Source organism: Gymnoscopelus braueri (genome assembly GCF_963280865.1).
Source record: "Gymnoscopelus braueri genome assembly, chromosome: 5".
Classification (NCBI taxonomy): Eukaryota; Metazoa; Chordata; class Actinopteri; order Myctophiformes; family Myctophidae; genus Gymnoscopelus; species Gymnoscopelus braueri.
The window spans coordinates 7,391,492-7,416,718 of record NC_137606.1 but is presented as its reverse complement, the minus strand read 5'-3'; the positions used below and the strand labels follow the sequence as shown (position 1 = coordinate 7,416,718).

At 39.8% G+C, this 25,227-nt stretch overlaps 1 protein-coding gene across 1 annotated transcript in view; it reads right to left on the bottom strand.

Moving 5' to 3' along the window:
* The window catches only part of arhgap42b (Rho GTPase activating protein 42b), a 156,526-nt gene that overhangs the window by 99,609 nt on the left and 31,690 nt on the right, over nucleotides 1-25,227 (bottom strand). The window contains exons 2-3 of the mRNA XM_080428319.1: nucleotides 21,877-21,972; nucleotides 10,396-10,457 (exon numbers count right to left, since the gene is read on the bottom strand). Coding sequence (XP_080284445.1) covers nucleotides 10,396-10,457; nucleotides 21,877-21,972 — 158 coding nt within the window. The remainder of the gene's footprint in view (nucleotides 1-10,395; nucleotides 10,458-21,876; nucleotides 21,973-25,227) is intronic.

Genomic DNA, 25,227 nt, shown 5'->3' with positions numbered 1-25,227 from the left:
AAAAAATAGCAGATGTACAAGCTTGCAGCACGGCACGAAGTGACGTGATGTGAACTTTTAGATCTGCTATTTTTTGCTGCTTTTTCTTTAATAGCCAACGTATAAATGGATAAAGTGGTTAAAATGACTGTGATGCTGAGTTAACTTTTGCTGGGGACCCCCTGAAGCTAACATTTAGGGGCAGCGGTGGCCTAAAGGAACAGTTTGAATCATTTCGTTAATAAAAGTATTATCTTTTAACATAAATCTTCTCTTCTGGGGGTCTCTGTCACAAAAAAAAAATCTGATGGGGGCAAAATACAATTTGGCTTGACACAAAAAAGTTTGAGAACCACTGTTGAGTCATTATCTATTCTAGTAAACTTTTTTTTGTAATTACAAGGACCCCCATAGCTCTGAGAGCAGTGGTGGAAAGTAACTACAGTAAGTACATTTACTTAAGTACTGTTTTAGGTATTTGTACTTTACTTGAGCATTTCCAATTTCCAATACTTTTACTTCTACTCCACTACATCTCAGAGGCAAATATTGCACTTTTACTCCACTACAATTATTTAAAAACTTTAGTTACTAGTTACTTTTCAGATATAAATTATGATATTATGACGCATACATTAACCACTTTAACCCTATTTTATACCTAGGCAATTTGAAAATAGCCTATCTACAAGCTTGCGTTGTGAGCTTGTAGATCTGCTATTTTCAAATATTTTGTACTTTTACTTTTGATACTTTAAGTACATTTTGATGCCAATACTTTTGTACTTTCACTCAAGTACATTTTGAATTCTGGACTTTTACTTGTAACAGAGTATTTTTATATTGCAGTATTGGTACTTTTACTTAAGTAAATAATTTGAGTACTTTTTCCACCACTGTCTGAGAGTGTACAAATGGTTTCCATCTGCACACTCTCAAGAGTTACAGATCTGTAAGGGTCCTTTTGGAACCCACTCAAGGGACTGGACAACACTTTGAGAACCTCTGTTCTATTCTAGCCATCAATCTTTCACCACTGTGACAATTCCAGGCAGTGTCGTCTTGGACGAGGCGACTGTTGCTTTTGTTGTTTTATGTTTTATTGGAGGGAGTTCTGGCAGGACTTCTTCTATTTGTGGGGGGTCATTGTTGCTCCAATCCGCTGCAACTCTTGCATTAGAAGGCTTAGAGTCAACACAGCAGCTTCCTTTTCTCTGCTGCTTTTTAACCCGTTCAAACCGGGAACGCATCCGTCTAACCACTTTATCCATATTGTACAATATTTTTTTTGGAATATATATATATATATATATATATATATATATATATATATATATATATATATATATTTTTTTTTTCCCCAAAGGGAATATTTTTTACTTCTGGGGGTCCCTGGAACAAAATATTTTCAGATGGGGGTCCGCATGAGCTTGTAGATCTGCTATTTTTGAATAGCCAAATAAATCTAAAATGACAGAGATGCGTTCCCGGGTAGAATGGGTTAAAGTGTCACTCATCAAACAGGCAGAAAACAAGCTCCAAACCCTCCACACAGCCAGTAGTGGACAAAGTACTCAAGCTCAGTACTTGAGTCTAGGTATAGATTAGAGATAGATACTCCTGGTCAAATATTACAACCACTACAAGTTCAAGTTGCTCTGCAAATGTGTACTGTACGAGCTAAAGTACTGGAGTGCTTAAAAAATGCAAATTACAAAGTATATTTTCTTGGTAATATCAATGCGTTGGCTTTTGAAATTTAGACATTTTCCCCCAAAGATTGAAAGATTTAAATAACATGTAATAAGTGGAATAGTGGAAAAGCAGATCTACTAGCTCACAAAGCAGTGGAGTTAAAAGTGCAATATTTGCCTTTTGAAATATAGTGGAGTGAAAGTCATCCAAAACGTATTTAAAAATACAAATACTCCGGTAAAGTAGATACTCAAAAAGATTGACACGTTGTGAGCATGTAGATCGGCTATTAAAAAAAATTAATAACATTTTGACAATACAAATCTTGTATGGGTCCCTGGCACAAAATATTTTCAAATGGGGGTCCGTGGCCAAATACATTAATTTGGGGGTCCTTGACATGAAAAAGTTTGGTGTATACATGATGAATAGTTATAAGTAAATGCTCGTTATCGTTTCTGCTTTTAACGTTTTTTTTTCCCCATGAAACATTTCTTTAGGATAGTAACCACTTTATCCATATTTTATACTTTGGCTATTCAAAAATAGCAGATATACAAGCTCATATGAGCTTGTAGATCTGCTATTATGTGAAAATAATCGTTAATAAATCTATCGGCAGTTTTCAGCGAAAGCTTTCCCCACAATGACAGAAAACGGAAAAGACACTAGTATAGAGCTCTGAGGGACTGAGGGTTTAGGTGGTTAATATTAGACCTTTTCACACCTGGCAACATGAAGCAGGGTTGCTGTGGTGGTGAAAAGCAGAAGCTCAGTGCTTTTCCCAACATTTTCATCTCAAGAAACCCAGATCTAAATTGTGAGCTTGTAGATCTGCTATTTTAGAACATTCAAAGCATAAAATAGGGCTAAGGCGGTTAAAATGTTCCTCATTTTGCTGGGGACCCCCCCTGGTAGCCTTTCAAGAATCCCTGAGGGTCCCCAGACCCCACTTTGAGAACCACTGCAGTAAAATGACAGGAACTACATTTTGAGCCAAGCTGTTCCCTCACAATGCAATTCCACTGACCAGGTCTATACTGTATTCTTTGACTCATGTTTTAATTACTAAGCTTATGTAAACCACCAGATGTCTGAAATAATGTCATTTTCAATGTCCTTTACTACTGCACTCATTAACCGCTTCGCACCGCGTTTTGAGCTTGCAGATCTGCTACTTTTGATGCTTCTGTGTGACGCTGTAGTATGATCAAGTAGGGCGTTCATTTACGAAAAAACACAAATAGTTAAAATGTGGAGATAAGAGGTTTCTGCCCGACAGCAACAATATACTTAAGTTGACCGGGTTCCCCAGGGCTGCGTACTTGGTCCATTCCTTTTTTTCCATCTAAACCAAATCTCTTTGCCAAATATAGTTGATCTACAATGCGATGCATTGTGAGCTTGTAGCTCTGCTTCCAGAACAGGGACGCAAAGCTTCATATCGTCGCTGTCAGGCAGAAACCTTTCATCTCCATATTTTTACTTTTTAAATGAATGACCTAAATTAAAGACCTACTTCGTACCTACTTCGTACAAGCTCACAACGCGTCGCATCACGAAGCATCGTGAGCTTGTAGATCGGCAATTTTGTTTAAATGAACCCTGAAAATTAACAGTTTTGGACATATGAGGTTTGTCCCTGCAAACAATTATGGATAATGCAGTCAAGACAAATGCTATGTACCAGGCTATCATAGCTTTGAACATAAATGCCAAATGATTCATTAGTAGTGTTTATATTCCATTGATGTCTCCGGACAGACCCCACACACACACACACACACACACACACACACACACACACACACACACACACACACACACACACACACACACACACACACACACACACACACACACACACACACACACACACACACACACACACACACACACACACATCCTAAGTGATTACTGTTGCACTCAAAGTGCATTACAATGCATTAGATTTATAACGCAGTCTTGTTTGATGTTTGTAAATGTTTTTGCGTGGGGGGTGAGGGGAGGGGGTCAAGTGCAGCCGCTTCTCATGACCCCTCAGTCGTGTGTCTACGACCCTGGAAGTAGTCAATCCACTGACACTAAACAGCACGTTGTTGTGTGTCCACACAGACTAAAGCAGTGGTTCTCAAACTTTTTCTTGTCAAAATTGATTACTTATTGACACTTATTAGCCGGCGAATAGGTGCCAAAACATTTCAGGTGAATGACATAGAGGACAGAGAAAGTCAAAAAGCGGTTCTCTTCTGTTTCAGAGAAAACATATTGATGCATCAACAGAAAATAAAAACTCAAGTGAGAACAAACTAGAGTTATGTCCAAGGCACTATATAAATCCAAAGAGGATGGGACATGTGGCCGTTAAATAATGATAGAAGCAATTGAAACAACATGGATAAATCTGACGCAGACAACACGTGGACACACATCCAACCTGGAAAGAAGTCCCTGCTAGTTACCCAAATGGTTACAAAATCCTAAAATGTACACTTTAATAGACTGTCTGGTCCACACACTTTAAATGATAAAGTGAACTTTATTATGTAGCCTACTACTGTATGTACTGTAGTGTAGGTACATTATGTAGCACTTTATTTAAAATAGGTTAAATGCATTAACTGCACATGTACTGTATATGTTAGACATAGGTTAAATGCATTAACTGCACATTTTTTAAGACTAGTCTTTTTTATGTATATCTGTCTGATGTATTGTTGTGTTCTTGTTTGTTGTTTAGTGTTTTTGTGTGAAGAGGACCACAACGGAAATAAGCCCTGAGGTTTCATTGTTTTCATCCACTATGACTCTATGTCGGGAAAGTGCTATAGTGCTCTTTTTTTTATAGGATATCACCAAATAAACTCAATCAATCAATCAGACTGTTTCATTATTTTGGTGCTGTCCTGTGAGGCTTAGAGCATTGGTTCTCAAACTTTTTCATGTCAAGGACCCCCAAAATGGTATGTTTTTGGCCACGGACCCCCATCTCGAAATATTTTGTTCCAGGGACCCCCGGAAGCAAAGATTTGAGCTACAAATGTTCAAAGTTCAAAGTACATATTCAAAGATCACGATTTTTCAAAAATAGCTTGTAGATCTGCTATTTTTGAATAGCCAAAGTATAAAAGGTTAAAGTGGTTAAAATGAGTGTGGTGCTACAGTACATTAACACACTTCGCTCCCACTTTGAGAACCAATGGCTTAGAGCACCAAAGTGATTCGGACTCGCTCGCATTCGGTCACAGATATTGTTTGCCCACATGCTCCACAAACACAGCATTCATTATTCATTCCAATTGAGTAGCACTGTGGAGGTCATCTTCAACTGAATACCATCGCCGTCGGGCAGAAACCTTGTATCTCCATATTTAATTGTTTAATGTTTTTTTTGGTAAATTAATGCCCTACTTCATCATACAAGAGTGCCGCACAAAAGCAGTGAAAATAGAAGATCTACAAGCTCAGAATGCTTCGCAGTGTGACCTGGTGTGAGCTTATAGATCAGCTATTCTCACTATTTGTATACGTTCTAAATAATAGCGATGCAAAAGGAGCGGTTTTGGAGGTACAAGGTTTCCACCCGACAGCAACGATAATTATACAAGACTCATAGTGGTTTTAAAGACACCTCTAGTTCTGTGTCAGGTACACAGTGGAGCATGTCAACTGTGAAACTCTTCTGTATGCTCTCAGTGAATATATCCAGAGCAAAATAATAATATCGGGTGGAAACCTCATATGTCCACAGCTGTTACTTTTAAGGATTCGAAAATAGCAATAGTAGCAGATCTACAAGCTCGAAATGTGTCGCTTCGCGCCGCGTTTCGAGTTTGTAGATCTGTTACTTATGATGCTTTTGTGTGACGCTGTAGTGTGATCGAGAAGGGCTTTGATTTACGGAAAAAAACGCAAAAAGTTGGAATATGGAGATAAGAGGTTTCTGCCCGACAGCAACGATATACAGTGTTTGAATGGGACAATAAGCCAATGCATCACGCACGCACACACACACACACACACACACACACACACACACACACACACACACACACACACACACACACACACACACACACACACACACACACACACACACACACACACACACACACACACACACACACACACACACACACACACACACACACACACACCCGTTTCAGCTTAGCTTTAGCCTTCACATTTCCGTTATCTGTCTGCCTGTCAGCTCTCGAGTTGTTTTTTTGTTTTGATGCGTTTGTATTCCCGACTCTTTTAAACTAGGGTGTGTTTTTTGGCAAGCCTCTTGGGATGTCTATCACACCTGTGCAATTGTTGTGACTTTGTCTCCCGTGTGTTGATATATCACCACATATATACGCACAAATAAACTAAGCAAAAAAAGTCAACAACAATTGTCGTTCTTCCCCCGAGTTACTGTCTGCTAAGATTCCAGCCTCCAGTGCATGCTATGCTATGCATTCCAATAAGGCATCAAACTATTCTTTCCTCAATTTGGTTATCTGTGTTCCTGTTACTTAACCCATTCCATCCGGGAACGCATCTACAAATGTCTTCTAAATCCTAACAGTTTTCTGAAAAACGTGTGTTGCTAGATCACAAACTTTTCTTCATGTCAAGGGCCCCCCAAATGATTTGTACTAGTCCATACCCATGGGGGGATATCCGCACATGATCTGGCAACCCGGGAGCCATTCATCCCATAGCTCGCGGGGTCATATCACAGCTGGGCAGCCGTAACCATGGCGACATTATTTTTACATAAATACGCGAATAAAACAGCTGACAGTTGGGGAAATGGAAAAAACGGCCTTCACTGTTAGGTGCACATGGTAATGGTCAATGGCTGTGTCACTGTGCAAATTCAGATCAATTGCTCCAGCCACTGAGGAGAACCGGGCAGAACCAATTTTGGTCTCATCACCACTACAGAGGTTTGTCAAATTATAGGTTTGAAATTGTATCTGAACATATTTTGTTCCAGGGACCCCCCAGACGCAAAGATTTGAGTCAGAAATGTTCCCTTTAAAAATATATACGTATTCAAATATTTGCACAAATGTTCAAGATTTTTTTTTTTATTGCAAATCTAAAAGTTCATATCTGCTATTTCTGAATAGCCAAAGTATCAATTTTTTTTAGCTAAAATCTAAAATGACACAGATGCGTTCCCGGTCTTAATGGCTTAAAGTTGTGAGAAAGCAAACTTGCTGTATTAATGTTATCGTCTCTGTCGGGTGGAAACCCCATATGTCCAAAACTGGTACTTTTCAGGATTCAAGTGAAAAAATAGCAAAAGTAGCAGATCTACCAGCTCAAAACGTGCCGTCTCATGCTTGCGTTTGAGCTTGCATATCTGCTACTTTTGATTATTTTGTGTGAAGCTGCAGTATGACAAGTACTGTTACAGTAGGTCGTTCATTTACGAAAAAACACAAAAAGGTTAGAATATGGAGATAGGAGGTTTCTGCCTGACAGAAACGATATACTGCCCTTGGCAAGGAAGAAATGTATATGTCAGCAATATCTTGTGTAATGGATGTAACTGAGGCCAGTAGTTGAAATATTCAGGACTCGCAGAATCTGCTTTTGTTCGTTTATGTAGGCCATTGGTTCTCAAAGTGGGGTCCGGGAACCCCCGGGGGTCCTTTGGGGGGGGGGTACCAGGGGGTCCCCAGCAAAATTTGTTAATAAGGTGTCACAATCATTTTAACCCCTTTATCCATATTTTATAGTTTGGCTATTCAAAAATAGCAGATCTACAAGCTCATAGTGCGGCACAGAGTGTCAATTTGTGTGTCAATTTGTGGGGGGGGCTCATAGATTGGTGAGTGAAGCAATAGGGAGCGGTGCTGGCTCCCGGCGCTAGGTTTGGATCCGCCCCTCTATGCCTTGGAAAGCCTATGGGTTCCTCCAGCCTAGAGGACCACTGACGTAGGCTACTACACTGAAATTGTGCTCCACCACAGAATGAGAGTGAATGGAATCGCTGCTTGTGGTTTCTCAGACACAGATGCAACAGATAAACATCATACCCAGGAAGCCATTGGTGCTGTCGGGCAGAAACCTCTTATCTCCATATTCTAACTTTGTGTGTTTTTTTCGTAAAACAACGCCCTACTTGATCACACTACAGCGTCACACAAAAGTATCAAAAGCAGCAGATCCACAAGCGGCGCGAAGCGGCGCGTTTCGAGCTTGTGCATATGCTGCTTTTGATACAGTATTTGTTTTATTTGAATCCTGAAAAGTAACAGTTTTGGACATATGAGGCTTCCACCCGACAGACGATAAAAGCCAGGCTGTGGTTGCCAGTCAACAGCACACACCACAACAAAACCCCCCCGGGAAGATCTTTTATCTGGTCTCCAAGGGCGACCGCATTCCATCCAGAGGTAAACCCTGACCAGACACACAACGCAGTAAAAAAAACATTTAGTGTGACACTGTTGTGAGATGAAGTATAAAATAGAGTTACATTAAAAAAAATGTGTAACAAATTATAAAAAAAATGGCTTGCCCATTATTCAATTAATCAACAAAGTATTTGATAGAATAATCTCTAAGAAAATAACTGATAGTTGCAAACATTTAGTCGCTCCATCATAAGACGCTACGCCCTACAAGAAGCTCTGGCACCCTCCCACCCGGTACTGTATGTATGTATGTTTGGGTTCCTGGTCTGATGCCTTCCCTTTGTTGTATAGTTCAGTCACCTTGTCATGACTCATGACTATGATGACGCCTAATGTATACTCCATCACACAGCTGCATCACTCAACTAAAATAACTGTCTAGCAAAAATCAGTTTTTAATTGAGTGACATTTTAAGTTGAAAATCGGTTATTTTCATAAAGTGTCACGCTTATCATGGGTGTCGGCTATAGGACAGTGGCTCCCAAACTGGGGGTCGGGACCCTCAGAGGGGTCTCCAAATTATGTTTGGGGGGACGGGGGTCCCCAGATGATTAGCTTAATAATAATTAGTAAACAAACCAACATACAGTATAAGTGTATACAGGGTATCTGCACATTTCTAAAGTCACAATGTAATGACTTCTAAGACCTTTTTAATACCAAATTGGCCAAATTGTCAAATATTACGTAAGAAAGAGGACAACTTTGTGAAAGTAGCCGATCTACAAGCCGAGCTTGTAGTTCGGCTATTTTCACAATGTTTATCTGTGAAACCGAGTCAAACTAAATGTAATGCCTACAATGCCTACAAAGTGCTTGTCAGGCTGGAGGGGTCCCCAGTTCAAATGATTATTTTGGGGGGACGCGGCCTGAAAGGTTTGGGAATCCTTGAGCTAGGGCATAGGTTTAATGTTTAACGTAGTTTCCAGATAGTCTGGTTTTGTTAGTTATTTGCTTTGCTCTTGTGTGTACCAACCCCCTGTTCTGTGTCTTCAGTCGGTACTGTTTATTTACTGCAAAGAGAGATTTAATTGTGCACTAAATTGTCCACCTGCCACCATTGCTCACGTTGCCTTCTGTCCTGGTTCCTGGCGGTGGCCCTTGGGGACGCTAACAGCTCGTACCTGCTGCAGTTTGAGGGACACAGGCCACCCTGCCCAGTGTCACATCCAGGCTCTGCATTATCTTCCTTAACGCATTCGATCCGGGAACTCATCGGTGTCATTTTAGATGTTACCCACTTTAACCATTATTTTATACTTTGGCTATACAAAAAATAGCAGATATACAAGCTCACAGCGCGGCACTGAGTTTGTAGCACTGAGCGGCACTGAACTTGTAGATCTGCTATTTTTGAAAAATCTTGAACATTTGTGAAAATCTTCGAATACTTATATTTTTTAACTCAAATCTTTGTTTCTGGGGGGTCCCTGGAACGACATATTTTGATGGGGATCGGCGGCCAAAAAACAACAGGATTTAGAAGACATTTTTCAAATGTTTGACAAACAAACATTTGACAAATGACAAATGATCGCTTTACAAAATATATATATTCGAAGATTTGCACACAGTTTCACGATTTTTCAAAAATAGCAGATCTACAAGCTCATGGCGCGGCACTCGGTGCCGCGCCATGAGCTTGTAGATCTGCTATTTTTGAATAGCCAAAGAAATCTAAAAATGACACGGATGCGTTCCCGGACTGAATGGGTTAAACGTACAGTTCAACAGCTCCTCAAGATAAGTGTGTGTGGAGCGAGAAGGCCAGATTCATCACACAGACACCGACATCCGTCATGATCGTTTTGTCCGAACCACTGATTCAACGATATTGCAAGTGGGATCCCAAATAATTGGCGAAAACACTACGATTGTATCGATGCTATAACATTAATAAACAAAGATTTATTATAAAAAAAAATAAAAAAAGATATGACAGTCATATTATACCAGGCTGCTAAAAAAAAAAAAATTGGTTACATACAGTGGCCGAACACAGTATTGTGGGTCGTCTTTAGATCCCATATTCTGAGAGTACATTGAGCCCTCATTGGCTAAAAAAAAAGCCAATGAGGAAAAAGTCACGCAAAAGTCACTACTAGCTAGAGTGTATCTAAGCACCAGGTCTGCAACCTGGTAAAAAAAAGTCGCCATAAGTCGCCCTTGGCAGTGAATGAGTTAACTACTTTTGCTAGGGACCCCCTGGAACCCTCCCAAGCCCCCGGACCCCACTTTGAGAGCCAATGGTTTAAGCGAAAGCAAGGAAAGAATAATGTAACAGGAAAACTGCATCCTTACCAGGCGCCTCCTCTCTTCTTCCACAGTGCTCAAGAGTTGGGAGAATTCTTTGAATGACTGGGCTGAAAAAACACAGACAAACATACATTTAACCACTGGGATGAAACACAGACAAAAAAAAATCAATTTAATACGACTGCGAGATATAATGAATATTCATAACAAAGGCGAATAAGTGATGGTCCTGTGGTGGAAAAAGTACTCAAATATTTTACTTAAGTAAAAGTACCAATACTGCAATGTAGAAATACTGTGTTACAAGTAAAAGTTCTGAATTAAAAATGTACTTGGGTAAAAGTACAAAAGTATTGGTATCAAAATGTATTTAAAGTATCAAAAGTAAAAGTACTCGTTACGCAGAATGTCCCGCTTCACAAGTTTTCAAATGTATAAAATTCATAAAAATCCTTTGAAAATAGCAGATCTGATGCGACGCATTGTGAGCTTGTAGATCGGCTATTTTCAAATGGCCAATATGTATATAGGGCTGAAGTGGTTAATGTATGTTTTGCAATAAAAATAAAAATCTATAAAGTAACTAGTAATAATTGTAGTGGAGTAAAACTACAATATTTGCCTCTGAGATGTAGTGGAGTAGAAGTAAAAGTATTGAAAATTGTAAATACTCAAGTAAAGTAAAAAATATGACAAAACTGTACTTTAAGTACAGTACTTGAGTACAAGTACTTACTTTACACCACTGCAGAGGTCAACATGCGTATCACTAAGCAAATAAATATTGATCCGCAGCATTGTACTGCATAATTAGCCTGGTGTTTATTGCATGCAGCTCATGTAGGATGAAGGATGAGTCAATGACTCAATCTGTAAACATTGGACGTTCCCTCTGGCCATCGCCATCAATTCCCCCGCCGTGCTAAAACGCACACGTTTCTCCCCCCCCCCCCCTGGCCCTGTAGTTGGTGAGCGCGGCACATCTGTGAACCTCATAAATTCACGCCAACACCGTTTTATCTGAAAGCATAACTCGACAGTACGGGTCTGGCATTGAATGAAAGCCATTGATTATTACCCCACTTTTTCAACAAAATCGCCTCTGTCGCTCGTGTGGAAACCTCATATGTTCAAAACTGTTAGTTTTCATGATTAGTGGTAGCATATAGACTAGGGATGTCCGATATTATCGGCCTCCCGATATTAACACATTGACTGCCAATCGCGTAGATCTACGCGAACCTATTTAAAGCCGCCACGTGCCAATTGCGTAGATCTACGCGAAGTGGTGTATTTTTTTTTTCAAAAAAAAAAGGGCACTTTCTGAATTTTTTTATACACTTCCGTTTCCGGTAGCACCACCGGAAACGGAATTATCCGGGTTCCGGTTTTGCCGATCCCGTCTGCCTCCATTCTAAAGTGGACACTGAAACGTCATTTTCTCTTTGTAGTTTTTCTCGTCGCTGATCACTGTTTAACATAAACCGTTCTAACTACAAGATGGAGATTGCGTTTTGCATGGGGTTTTCACTGGGCGACGGAGAAGGATCTCAGCTGAGTTTACAAACAGTTTAGAGCTCAATCTTAAGGATTTTAACGAGGTCTATGGCGACGTGAAAAAAACAAAAAAACAACAATAAAACGCTGGCACTGGTGAGTACATTATGAGATTAAACGCTGGCATGGAATGTGTTAATCGGCAGATAATTGCATAAAAAGTGTAAGTGTAACGATATAGTAACTGCATCGAAAAATCGTTTTTAATTTTCAACAATCTACTATATCGATTTGAAATGTCGCATCGTTTGACTTTGTATCGTATCGAATCGTTTTACAATGCAAATAATCGTATCGAATCGTTTTGTAATGGATATAATCAATTTTATTGATACCAAGTACTTTAGCAATTTTAAGAAGACAAAAGAGAAAGACGAGTTTAATTACTTTTCCATTCCATATCGCTACACTTGGTTTATTGATAAATGTGTGTAATCTGTGTGTTCATGTCAAGGTGTGGGTTTGTCCATATGTGTTCAAATACAATGTCCGTATATTTGCCAGAGAATCACTGTTTACTTATTTATATCCATAAGAGAGAGAGAGAGAGAGAGAGAGAGAGAGAGAGAGAGAGAGAGAGAGAGAGAGAGAGAGAGAGAGAGAGAGAGAGACCGAAACCTTGTATCTCCATATTTATTTATTTTTATGTTTTTTCATAAATGATAGGGACGCGTTGTGAGCTTGTAGATTGGCTATTTGTTATTTAAACAAAAAAAAGCATATTAATTGAAAGTGAAAGTGGTTAAGTGTGTCCGTTGATTTTTTAAATACTGAACTAAGGAAACAAGAGCTCGAGACTTGTGTAGGTATTATTTAATAACATCTACACTTATTACAAAATAGTTATTACACACACACACACACACACACACACACACACACACACACACACACACACACACACACACACACACACACACACACACACACACACACACACACACACACACACACACACACACACACACACACACACACACACACACACACACACACACACACACACACACACATCAGAGAGCAATGATTTTGTGCCGGTGATCCCGCCGCGGGGCGGTGGGCCGGCCGGTGGCCCCTCCCCCCTATTAACGCATTAAGACCGGGGACGCAGCTGTGTCATTTTAAGATTTCTTTGGGCTATTAAAACATAGCAGATACACAAGCTCGTAGCGCAGCACCGAGCTTGTAGATCTGCTATTGTTTTTAAATCGTGAAATATTTGCGCAAATCTTCGAATATATGTATATATATTTTTTTACAAATTTTAACTAAAATTTTGCTTCTGGGGAGTCCCTGGAACAACATATTTTGAGATGGGGGTCCGTGGACAAATATATATAATTTTGGGGGTCCTTGACATGAAAAGGTTCGAGAACCTTAGAGAAACAAAATAAACTGAAGAGAAGACATTTAGAAGACATTTGTAGAATCCCCCTGAAGCAATGACTTGAGTTACAAATGTTCGCTTAAAAAAAATACATATTCAAAGATTTGAATATGTATGAAATACAAGCTCCTAGCGCTAGGAGCTTGTATATCTGCTATTCTTTAATAGCCAAAGTATAAGATAATGGTTAAAGTGGTTGAAATCTAAAATGACACGGATGCGTTCCCGGTCTTAACGGGTTAACGCCGGTGGCTTCTTTATCACCAGCGGCACAGCGTGGCGGGGGGTAAAGGGCACAGCTGGTAGCCGCTGATGGGACAAGATTAGCTGCCGCGGAAAGGAAATGGGAGTCAGAGAGGGGGTTACAAAACTTGCATATCGTTCACCAAGTAAAATGGAAAAAGGCGAGCGGCGGCGACATATCTGATGAATCGCCCCCAACAGAATCACTCTCCACTAATACCTCCACGAAAATGTGGCTTCAGTTGGGGGGGAGGAATAAAAAGATGAGATATTGTTGTTGTTTTTTTAACCCATTAAGGCCTGAGGTTCGGTCTTCTAAATGTCTTTTAGAAAAGATGTGTTTTATAAAAACAGTTTTTTTTGAAAAAAAACGTATGTTTCTATGTCAGTGGTTCTCAAACTTTTTCATGTCAAGGACCCCCAAAATTATATGTATTTGGCCGCGGACCCCCATCTCAAAATATGTTGTTCCAGGGACCCCCCAGAAGCAAAGATTTGAGTTAAAAATGTTCGCTTTAAAACAATACATATTCCATGATTTGCACACATTTTCACAATTTCTCAAAAATAGCAGATCTACAAGCTCATAGCGTGGTACTCGGTGCCACGCTATGAGCTTGTATATCTGCTATTTTTGTATAGCCAAAGTGTAAAAGAAAGCTTTTTAGCTCAAATCAAAAAGTGACACAGATGCGTTCTTAATGGGTTAATCACGCCCCCCCCCCCCCCCCCCCCTTTTTTTCCGTCCGGTGGAGCGAGACGGAGCGGTAGCGATGCCTTCATGCGAAATAATTGATGAATTTGGGGGCGTAAAGGAGGGGCTTTCTTATTGGAAGTACTTTCAAGCCCCAGCTGCAGGCAGCAGGTGTGTGTGTTGCCCTTTCTTCACCGGTTTGATTTTTTTTCCCTCAGCTCTTTAGCTCCAGATCTTCAGCTCGTCTGACTCGCTGCCCCACTCCCCCCCCCCCCCCCCCAAGTGACCTTCGGCTGAAAAGAAGGAAACCTGGAACTTTTCAAAAAAATTAAAACAAAATTCTACAGACACATCAATCTTGCGGCTGCCATTGATTGGATGCTGGACTGTGAATGTCACCGTGGGGAAGTCATGGAGTGGGATCGATAGAGAGGTCAGGTGAACCCGTCTAGCGGCACATATGGGATCCCTGATGTTACGGGGTGATGATGGGGACCTGGGCGCCATCAAAGTGAGGTGACAAGAGTCTGTGGCGATGTCACGCCGAAATGCTCACTTTCACTAGATTGCTTTCAACAAGCTATTACTTTTTTTTCCCCTTCTTTTTTTTTTTTTTTTTTTTTATCGCGGTATGGCCTGTTATGTGAGGAAAAGCATTCTGTTTCACCGAACGTTGAATAAAACCAAAAGATGAACGTGGGGAAGCAGCATTTAGCTTTTATGCACCACAAATCTGGAACAAACTCCTAGAAAAGTGCAGGTCTGCTGCCACTCTTATTTCTTTTAAAACACAACTAAAACCCAGTCTGTTTTTCTTTTTTTTAACCCATTCAATTCGGGAGAGCATATCTGTCATTTTAGATTAAAAAAATTGCAGATATAAAAGCTCATAGCGCGGCACTGAGTGAAAAGTCGTGAATCTTTAAATATATATATATATATTTTTAAGCGAACATTTGTAAAATATTTTATTCCCGGGACCCCCCAAAAGCAAAGATTTTTTTGTTACAAATGTTCGCTTTAAAAAAGATATGTTCAAAGATTTGCACAAAACTTTCAAAGATAGCAGATCTACAAGCTCATATGAGCTTGTAGATCTGCTATTTTTGAATAGCCAAAGAAATCTAAAATGACAGAGATGCGTTCCCGGAATGAATGGGTTAAGATATTTTTGCAATTATCACAATGGTTGTTGCACGTAGACGAAGGGCTGAGACAGATCCCCAGGCTTTTCCTTCAGCTGCTTGCGCCGGGCGTTTGTTTTTTTCCCCACAGAGCTCCTAATTAAAGCCTCTCCAAATGAATTCCCCGCTGCCTCGAGTTAGAAACTCAATAGAATGCCTACCGACAGGATGCCTGCGGCTCCGTTGTCACAAACCTGCTCAAACGGAGACTGTCGTGGGTTAAACGACAGTCTCTGTCATTTAACCCATCCATTCCGGGAAACGCATATGTGTGTCGTTTTCGTTTTCTTTTAGCCGTAACCGTTATTTTATACTTTGGGCTATTCAAAAATAGCAGATATACAAGCTCGTAACGCTGCACCGAATTTAGCGCTACGTGCTTGTAGATCTGCTTATTTTTTTTTGCAAATCTTTGAATATATACGTCTTCTAAATCTTACGTTTTTTTTTTTTTTTTAAGAAAAAACTTAAGTTGCCATTTGTCCACGGAACACCCCGTGCAAAAGCAGCAGATCTACAAGCTCAAATAAGGGACACGACTTTTAGTTTTGAAATATGGGACGATTCCTTATTTCAAGGGACAGTCGGCAACCCTAGAAGCGAACTAACGGTCTTCTACAAAAAGTGTTCTCAAAGTGGAGTCCGAGGACCCCCAGGGGTCCTTGACGGGGTTTCCGGGGGACCCCAGCAAAAGTAAGTTAATGTAGAATCACTATTGGCTATTCATTTTGGCTAGTCAAAAATAACCGCTGCTCTATACAATGTGACATGAGTGGGGCACACACACCGCCTAACATTAAGGCGCGTTAGAACCTATAACGAGGTTCCGATTTGGAGCCGTGCTTTCCCAATAAGCATAATTGCCTTTTCCAAGCCCCTGTTTGGCACACAAGGGGCACAGCAGGCTTTTGTGTGCTGAGGAAAAACAAGACAGAACTGTTGATTAGGAATTCAGATGAATTTCCTCCGTGCTGAGAGGAAGCGGCTGGCGGCCAGTTTAGGCCATACAGATGGACTGTGATCAGTGGGGTAAAGTAACTAAGTACATTTACTCAAGTACTGTACTTAACTCTCTCAGTGCCAAGAACGAGTTATCCCGAGTTAAAATATATATATATATATATATATATATATATATATATATATATATATATATATATATATATATATATTTATTTATTTATTTTTTAATAATTTTCAGAACCCAAGATATCGTGATCCGAAGATTTGCTGCTCAATTCACCTCTTGTTTAACTTGTTATTATTTTCCACCACTGACTGTGAATCTGAAAAAGTCTCCATGTCGGCATGCCTGGAGCTGCATGAGGATAATTAGCAGCAGTGTTGCCAGGTTAATGTCTTAAAGGAGTACAAATCTTATTTTCTATCAATCACACACCCCATGCCATGAAGCATTGAATTCATGGAGATTTATTTTCATTCCTGAGACAATAATTTGATTACCGGCGGAAAGATGCTAATGTATCCGGTAGGAGACTCAAAGGAGTCTTTTTGATGATTTGATGATCGGGATACTCACCCGATCATCAAATTATTGGCTCAGGAATACGACAAAAAACTTAAAAATCTCCATGAATTCAAGGCTTCATGGGGTGTGTAATTGACAGAAAATAAGCACATTTTTGGGTGAACTACTCCTTGTAACATTTTATTTTAGAATTCCTATTTCTGATAAGCAGCTAGCTTAACATAAACCAATGCTTTGGTTATCTTTGATTTATGTTAGGACACAGATTGCAGATGTACAAGCTCACAGCGCGTACATCGATTTTTGAAATTCTTGTTGAAATTATTTTGCAATTTTAACACTAATCTATTCAGGGGGTCCTTGGCAAAAAATATGTTCATATTTTTCCAGTGGTCCGCGGCCACATACGATATCAACGTGAGGGGTCCTTGACACGATAAAGTTTGAGAACTACCGCTGTGCTATGGAGATGTGAGGTTTCTGCTCGACAGCGACAATATTCCCGTTGGGGAGGTCAGAGGACTTCACACCTCCATTAGTCTCTGACACCCATCACAATTAGTCCCTCTGATCTCTTAAAAGCATGAATTAACCCATTCAGTCCAGGGACGCATCTGTGTCATTTTAGATTTCTTTGGGGCAAAAAATATATCTACAAGCGCTACAATAGCAGATCTACAAGCGCATAGCGCGGCACCGAGTGCCGCGCTATGCGCTTGTAAATTTGCTTTTTTTTTTTAATCGTGAAAATGTGTGCACATTTTTTAATATATATATATTTTTAAAGCAAACATTTGTAACTCAAATCTTTGCTTCTGGGGGGTCCCTGGAACAACATATTTTATACAAATGTTCGCTTTAAAAAATATATATATTTAAAGATTTTTCAAAAAAATAGCAGATCTACAAGCTCATAGCGCGGCAAAATGACACACAGACGCATTCCCGGTCTTAAAGGGTTAAAGGCGTTAAAGGGAGGGGGGGAGGGGGGAGATATGGGGCTGTAGCATCATAAACAAATCAATATCATGAATTATACATGCCATGCAGTCGATGGCAACGCCTTTCCCAGTGGTGGAAAAAGTACTCGCATGTTTTACTTAACTCATTCACTGCCAAGACTTATTTCTGGCTGTGTGGTCCCTCTGCCAGGATTTTGCGATTCCCTTATCTTTTTCAAGTAGTCACAGAATATTTATCTCCAGTATGATCGATCCCCCTGATGGTTGCTGATCACTGGGGGTATCACTGTGCTGAAAATGGCATGCTTCGCTCAAAAATACATAGGAAAACAGGGAATTTGTTCTCCGTTTTTATTTTAACATTGAAGTGAATGGAGCCGTACATCTTTGGATCGCGTTATCTCCTGGTTCTTTGTGAAAAAAAAAAATGAAAAAAAAAAAGACGTCATTGTTTCGGCCTGGCGGAGACAATAAGTGTAATATCACTTATATGCCGATATCTCATTTGGCTGACTAGTTGAATCATTTTTAAACCCATTTTTCAGTGATTGTTTTTTCTCCCTCGTAGTTACTGCACTTTGGCTTTGTATAGGCTGAGTAAATGTACTCAGTTACTTTACACCACTGGCCTTTCCTGGAACTGATATCGCCGCTGTCGGCTGAAACCCTCATATGTCCTTTTTCTCCCCAATTTAAGCGTTAGGCCAATTGATTCCTCCCCACACACATTTCTGCGTTGTCACTGCTGTCGTATCCGACTGACTGAGGAGGAGCTGAGGATGTAGTAGAGGGGTGGGCAACTTTGATGATGGAGAGGGCCACTATATATTTCCACACTCACTCCAGAGGGCCACATACATTGGGCAGACACCTCTTATCTCCGTATTATGAATGCCGTACTTCACTATTCTATGTCACACAAAAGTAGCAAAAATAGCAGATCTACAAGCTCAAAACGCGTCGCACCGCGACACGTTTTGAGCTTGTAGTCTAGCTTGTAGTCTAGCTTGTAGAGCTTGTAGAGCTTGTAGTCTAGATGAGCTTGTAGATGTGCTTGTAGATCTTTTTTGCAATTTTTTAAATTGGAATCATGAAAAGTATAATTTTTAATTTTAATGTATTTTTTTATTTCAAATGCATTTAGTTATACTTATGTTAATGTTATGAACTTAAATACAAATACATTGGACATGAAAAAGACAGTAGAATTGTAATACTAGTCATTAAGCTACTACTATAGACTGAAGTAATTAAAGCGGGTCATGTTTGCATGTTTATACAGTAATTGTAACAGCTGAAATCAATAATATACTATTCCGATATTAACCTGCGGGCCACATTAAGTGAAGGTGGGGGCTGCATGTGGCCCCCCGGCCGCCAGTTGCCCATGTAGAGCCTTCGTCCTATTCCTCTCTCCCAACCCTCCCTGCTGACAAGTGCCGCCCCAGCCCGTAGGTACAGTGTACTATTGTACAGTGGTGGAAAAAGTACAAAAATATTGTACTTAAAAGGGATATTTCACTTTCCCCAAAACATTTGGTCATTTTATCGACTAGTAAGGCTTTTGCGAGCCTCCCCGACAAGTTTTTAAGTTGCTTGATTCAGTATTTAGATATTTGATATTCATTTTATCAGACACGCCCCCTTCCTATACAAACCCATTGTAACTTCAAACTCCATTTTAACCATGTTAGATTCATCGGAAACACCCGTCCTTGGTTCTGGTGACTGATATTGTCCTTCTAATACGTGAGGAGACCGTGTTTTTTCAATTACTTTTTTTAAATATTTTTGGGGGAAAATGGAGTATAAGTATCATTACTGCAATATAGAAATACTCCATTACAAGTAAAAGTCCAGAATTCAGAATTTACTTAAGTAAAAGTACAAAAGTATTGGCATTAAGTACTCATTCTGCAGAATGTCCCATTTCACAAGTTTTCATAAAAAATATTTTGAAAATAGCAGATCTACAAGCTCACAATGTGTCGCATCGCGACGCATTGTGAGCTTGAAGATCGGCTATTTTCAAATGGCCAAAATATATATAGGGCTGAAGTGGTTAATGTATGTTTTGTAATAATAATAAAAATATATAAAGTAACTAGTAACTAAAGTTTTTAAATAATTGTAGTGGAGTAAAAGTGCAATATTTGCCTCTGAGATGTAATGGAGTAGAAGTAAAAGTACTGAAAATTGGAAATACTCCAGTAAAGTAAAAACACCTCAAAACTGTACAGTACTTGAGTAAACTTGGTTACTTTACACCACTGCAATTGTGTTTGTGTAGACACTTGACAAAGCCGGCTGAATTCAAACCCACAACCTCACCTCCGCGGTGGGTGGGCAGGCACGTTTATCACTGCACCACCCAAAAGCCAGAAAAAAATGTTCCTTTTCAGGATTGAAAAAAAAACACAAAAGCAAAAATAGCAGATCTACAAGCTCAAAACGTGTGCGACGTGGCTTGTAGATCAACAATTTTTGCTACTTTTGTGTGACACTGTAGTATTAGTCTCGCGTGGCCAGACTGTTGCCTCCCTCAATTTTCTAATGTTTCCGGTCATACAGTCTGGGACTCGGAAGCTCTTGATTATCATGATTAAAGTATAAACCGGATGTGAAACCTCCTCCCGCTTCCGTTTCGTCTTTACAGTCGTGCAAATTTATCCTAATATGAATCAAAATCATCTTTAGGTAAAAATGGAAATTAAAAAATGAAATGTAAAGATATCTTAAAATGTATGTCCGTGAACGGAGGTGCCAGCTTCCTCTCTCGGATTTCGGGAGGTGAAGTTCAAGACTCTATACATAGCATTCGTAGATTGTGGAATAGTTGTCTGGCTACGCGATACTACTGTAGTATCAACTCAGCCTGTGGACAGTTTGGTACAAGCCTCTTGTAATCACCCTTTACGGAATTATATTATTTATTTACTATTAGATACTTATTTACAAAAAAATATTAGGAGTACTTGGTACAGGGCCAGGAGGAGACTGAGCTCTTCCTGCTCCAGAGTTTAGTTGAAGGAGACCATCGTCCAATGAGAACGAAGGAGCTCCACAGGAAGCAGCTATGGAGGAAATGCCAGCGAAAGGTCAACATTTGGGTAACTAGCTAATTGGGGAGAGTACAAAAGAGCGAGAGAGAGAGAGAGAGAGAGATTTTAAAAAAATGCTGGTATTTTGTCCTAAAGGTTTCATACCCAGTGAATGCAAAACATTGAAATATTGCTGCCATTTGCTTTCAAAGGTTTATCCCCAGGTAACCTTTCCTACGTTGGATGTATAACCATTTCTGACAGCACAATGCACACTTCCTAATGTTCCTATGGTTTTGTACGTTTCTCTATGTTGCAATGCAACACAGCTCTCTTTATTTATTCCCTTTTGTTTGTACATACATTATATTTGTTTTGATTGTTTGGTTCCACTGTTGCTTTGGTAATGCAAACTTATCATTTTCTCATGCATGCCAATAAAGCTCCTTTGAATTGAATTGAGAGAGCGAGAGCGAGAGAGAGAGAGAGAGAGAGAGACAGACAGACAGAGAGACAGAGAAAGAGAGACAGAGAGAGAGACAGAGAGAGAGACAGAGAGACAGAGAGAGAACGAGACAGAGAGAACAAGACAGAGAGAACGAGACAGCGGGAGACAGACAGAGAGAGAGAGAGAACGAGACAGCGAGAGACAGAGAGAGAGAGAGAGAGAACGAGACAGCGAGAGACAGAGAGAGAGAGAGAGAACGAGACAGCGAGAGACAGACAGAGAGAGAGAGAGAGACAGACAGAAAGAGAGAGAGAGACAGACAGACAGAGACAGAGAGACAGAGAGAGAGAACGAGACAGCTAGAGACAGAGAGACATACTGTACAGAGAGAGAGAGAGACAGAGAGACAGAAAGAGAGAACGAGACAGCGAGAGACAGACAGAGACAGACAGAGAGAGAAACAGACAGACAGAGATACAGAGAGACAGAGAGGGTTTTGGCATATAGCTGCTGAAACTGACCGATGTTGACTTCGTCGTCGGTCTCGGCGTCTCCGATGCACTCGAACTGGAACTCCTGCAGAGACTGTGAGAACTTCTGGACGGCTGCCGAGAGGTCTGCAGGACAAGAGGAGAAAGGTCACGGCCTCCATTATGCATGAAGCATGGGGGGCATGCCGGTCACACGGCCAATTAGTGCACATGCATAGACTGCGCTGTATACGCTTTATACAGTACTGTATATACATGTATATTAACCCATTAAAACCGGGAAAGCATTTCTGTCATTTTAGATTTTAGCCTTGGCTTTTCAAAAAATTGCAGCTATACAAGCTTACGAAGTGAAAAATGCATTAGAATATCATGGCTTCATAAATCTTCCCTATATTAATCCAATTTTAAATTCATTGTGTTTCTCTGGAAAGTTTGCAAGAGAGTTGTTGTTGGTCCTGTGTGCAAATGGCTAAACCCTAATAAATGTCTCCATTCACACAGGCAGCATTCTGTCAAAATGTTCCCAAGAGAAGCTAGACTCACAATCAGTCTCTAAACACTTTTGCTTAACTACATGCTGAGGACAATCTCACACTTGATGGAAACAATTAGAGAGTGAAGGAAAATGAGATCCAAGGATTTTGGAGAGTCCTAGATCAGTGGTTCTCAAAATGCTTTCATGTTAATGACCCCCAAAATGATATGTATTTGGTTGCGGACTCCCATATCAAAAATATTTTGTACCAGGGATCTCCATAAACAAAGATTTGAGTTTTTTTTATGTCAACGATTTGTATAAATTATGGTTAAAGCGGTTCAAATGAGTGTGATGCTGTATTAACTACATTCGCTGGGGACCCCCTGGTAGGCTGGTACCCTCCCTGAGGACCCCTGGGGGTCCCCGTAACTCCCTTTGAGAACCACAGTCCTAGATCATCATCATTCATTACCCATGTTTTAATTAATAATAAGACATATTTGATTTAAATAGCAGATCTACAAAGAGTTCACTGTCTGTCTACTCTCTATAGCAGCTGTGTGCGCTTGTCACAGTGTGGCGTGGACTGTCCAAGTTCAAGCCTGTAGACGTTCAGTGAAATGTTTTTTTTTTGTTATCCATTACAAATAGTCTATGACACATCTACTGATCATATCGCCCAGCCCTATACAAACGTCTGTCTAGTGAATGAGTCCTGGTATAGCGTCACCATGAGGCGCGCGCACACACACACACACACACACACGTTTGTATTAGGTATACTTTGTATTAGGTGTACTATACTTGTGAGGACATCAACATTTTTATGATTTTTTTATGAATGCCATTTAAAAAAAAATAATAATAATTCTAACCGCAATCCTAAAACCGAAAAATGCATATTTTTTACATTTAAGCCTGAAAGATCTACAAGCTCACACCGCATCACACTGTGACACGTTGTGGGCTTGTAGATCGTCTATTTTCCGGTGTACGACACCAGCACGCAACTTTGATTGATTGATTGAATACTTTATTTAGAAGTTTGCAGAGAAAAAGCACATCGTCGCCTTGCTAAACTAATGGCCTAAGTCATTTTTTGAGGAAAATTATATATTAGCTAAGTCAGCTCCTCATGACACTGGCCACCTCTGGTAAAATCTCCTAATTGAAAAGGATCATGCTGTTCCCTCCCCTTTTAGTATAATGGCCTAACTCCCTAGTGTGACTTGGGCCAAAATAGGATTTTTTTTGGACTAAGTCACATGGTTTTGTGACTTAGGTCAAATTATTTACTGATTTAGGCAAAAAAAAAAAAATGTTTTGGCCTAAGTCAGATGTAATCCTATTTAAATCTCTTGTGTTACATAACTGACAGACAGTGTTATTTCTATTTAAATAGTCATAATTTGTTATAAACATTTTGGGTGAAATGATTAAGAAATATCATATAGTTTTGTTTGGATCAGTTTTTTTTTTTTTCTGAAAAACTTTTAAAAAAATGACATAGGCCATTAGTTTAGCAAGGTGACGATGGAAGTACAGTTGAAAATACAAGGTCAACTAAATAGGATTGAAAAAAACCCCAAAAATAAATCAGGCATCACTCTTATCTCTAATCCCTAAACCAAACTTCTAAATGTCTAATCCTAAACATAACTGCAACCCGAATATGTTTCTAATCGTAAACCATCTCTAAACATATTTTTTCAACCATAAAACAACCATGTGAGGACCAGGAATGTCTATTTTTCAAATTCTACTATTCTTGCCACACACACACACACACACACACACACACACACACACACACACACACACACACACACACACACACACACACACACACACACACACACACACACACACACACACACACACACACACACACACACACACACACACACACACACACACACACACACACACACACACACACACACACACACACACACACACACACACACACAGCAGAGATAATAACACATCATTTTATATAGAAGCTGTGCACGGTGGCGATTCTATAGGGGGGCAATTGTCCCCCCTGGCGGCAGACGATTTTCTTTTTTTTATAATTTTAAAATATATATATATAATTTTAGCCAATATATGGCAAGTATATGCAGAATATATGCTTCATATATGCCATATTCAGGTTCATATATGTGCATATATGTGGATATATGGGACATATATGTCTCATATAGCTTATATATGTCCACATAATGTCACACATATGGATATATATGTACATATATGTATTTTGAACATGTCCCATATATGATAAACATATACAGTGTGTTGCATATTATATAAAAACATATATGTTCATATATTTCCTTTGCCCCCTTGCTGGCAGAGGCAAAAATCGCCTATGGCTGTGCGTATAGTAAATCCTTACATTAAATTCCAATACAAATCGTGTGCATTCAGAGCATTCCTCCAAAGCGCTACTGGGCATTTCAGTTATGTACAGTAATGTACAACATTACCTCAGATTATGAGCATCATCAACAGAGGGAATCAGCTCTGGCCTGTGGCAACCAGAGCACTGCTGGTTCAATCCAGTCATCCTAATCAGGGTCTAATTATTTCCACCTGGTAACCAGGGAAAAGCAATAAGAAATGTGTAGTAAAAAAAAAGCCTCTGTCTGATATTACGTGTAGCATCGATTAATACCAATTAGAATACTAATTCTAACATTAGTAATTGTATTGTTCCCATTGTTGCGTTAGACAAGATACAAATGGCCTTAGTGATGTTGTTTACACTATGACAGTAGCGTGACTACTTGGGAACCCGTGGGACTCATTTGGGAGGTGTCAGAGGGTAAGAGGGGTCACTTCCTTGTGTTGACGCTTTTTTGGCTCATTACTTCTTCAAAACTCTGAATGGACAC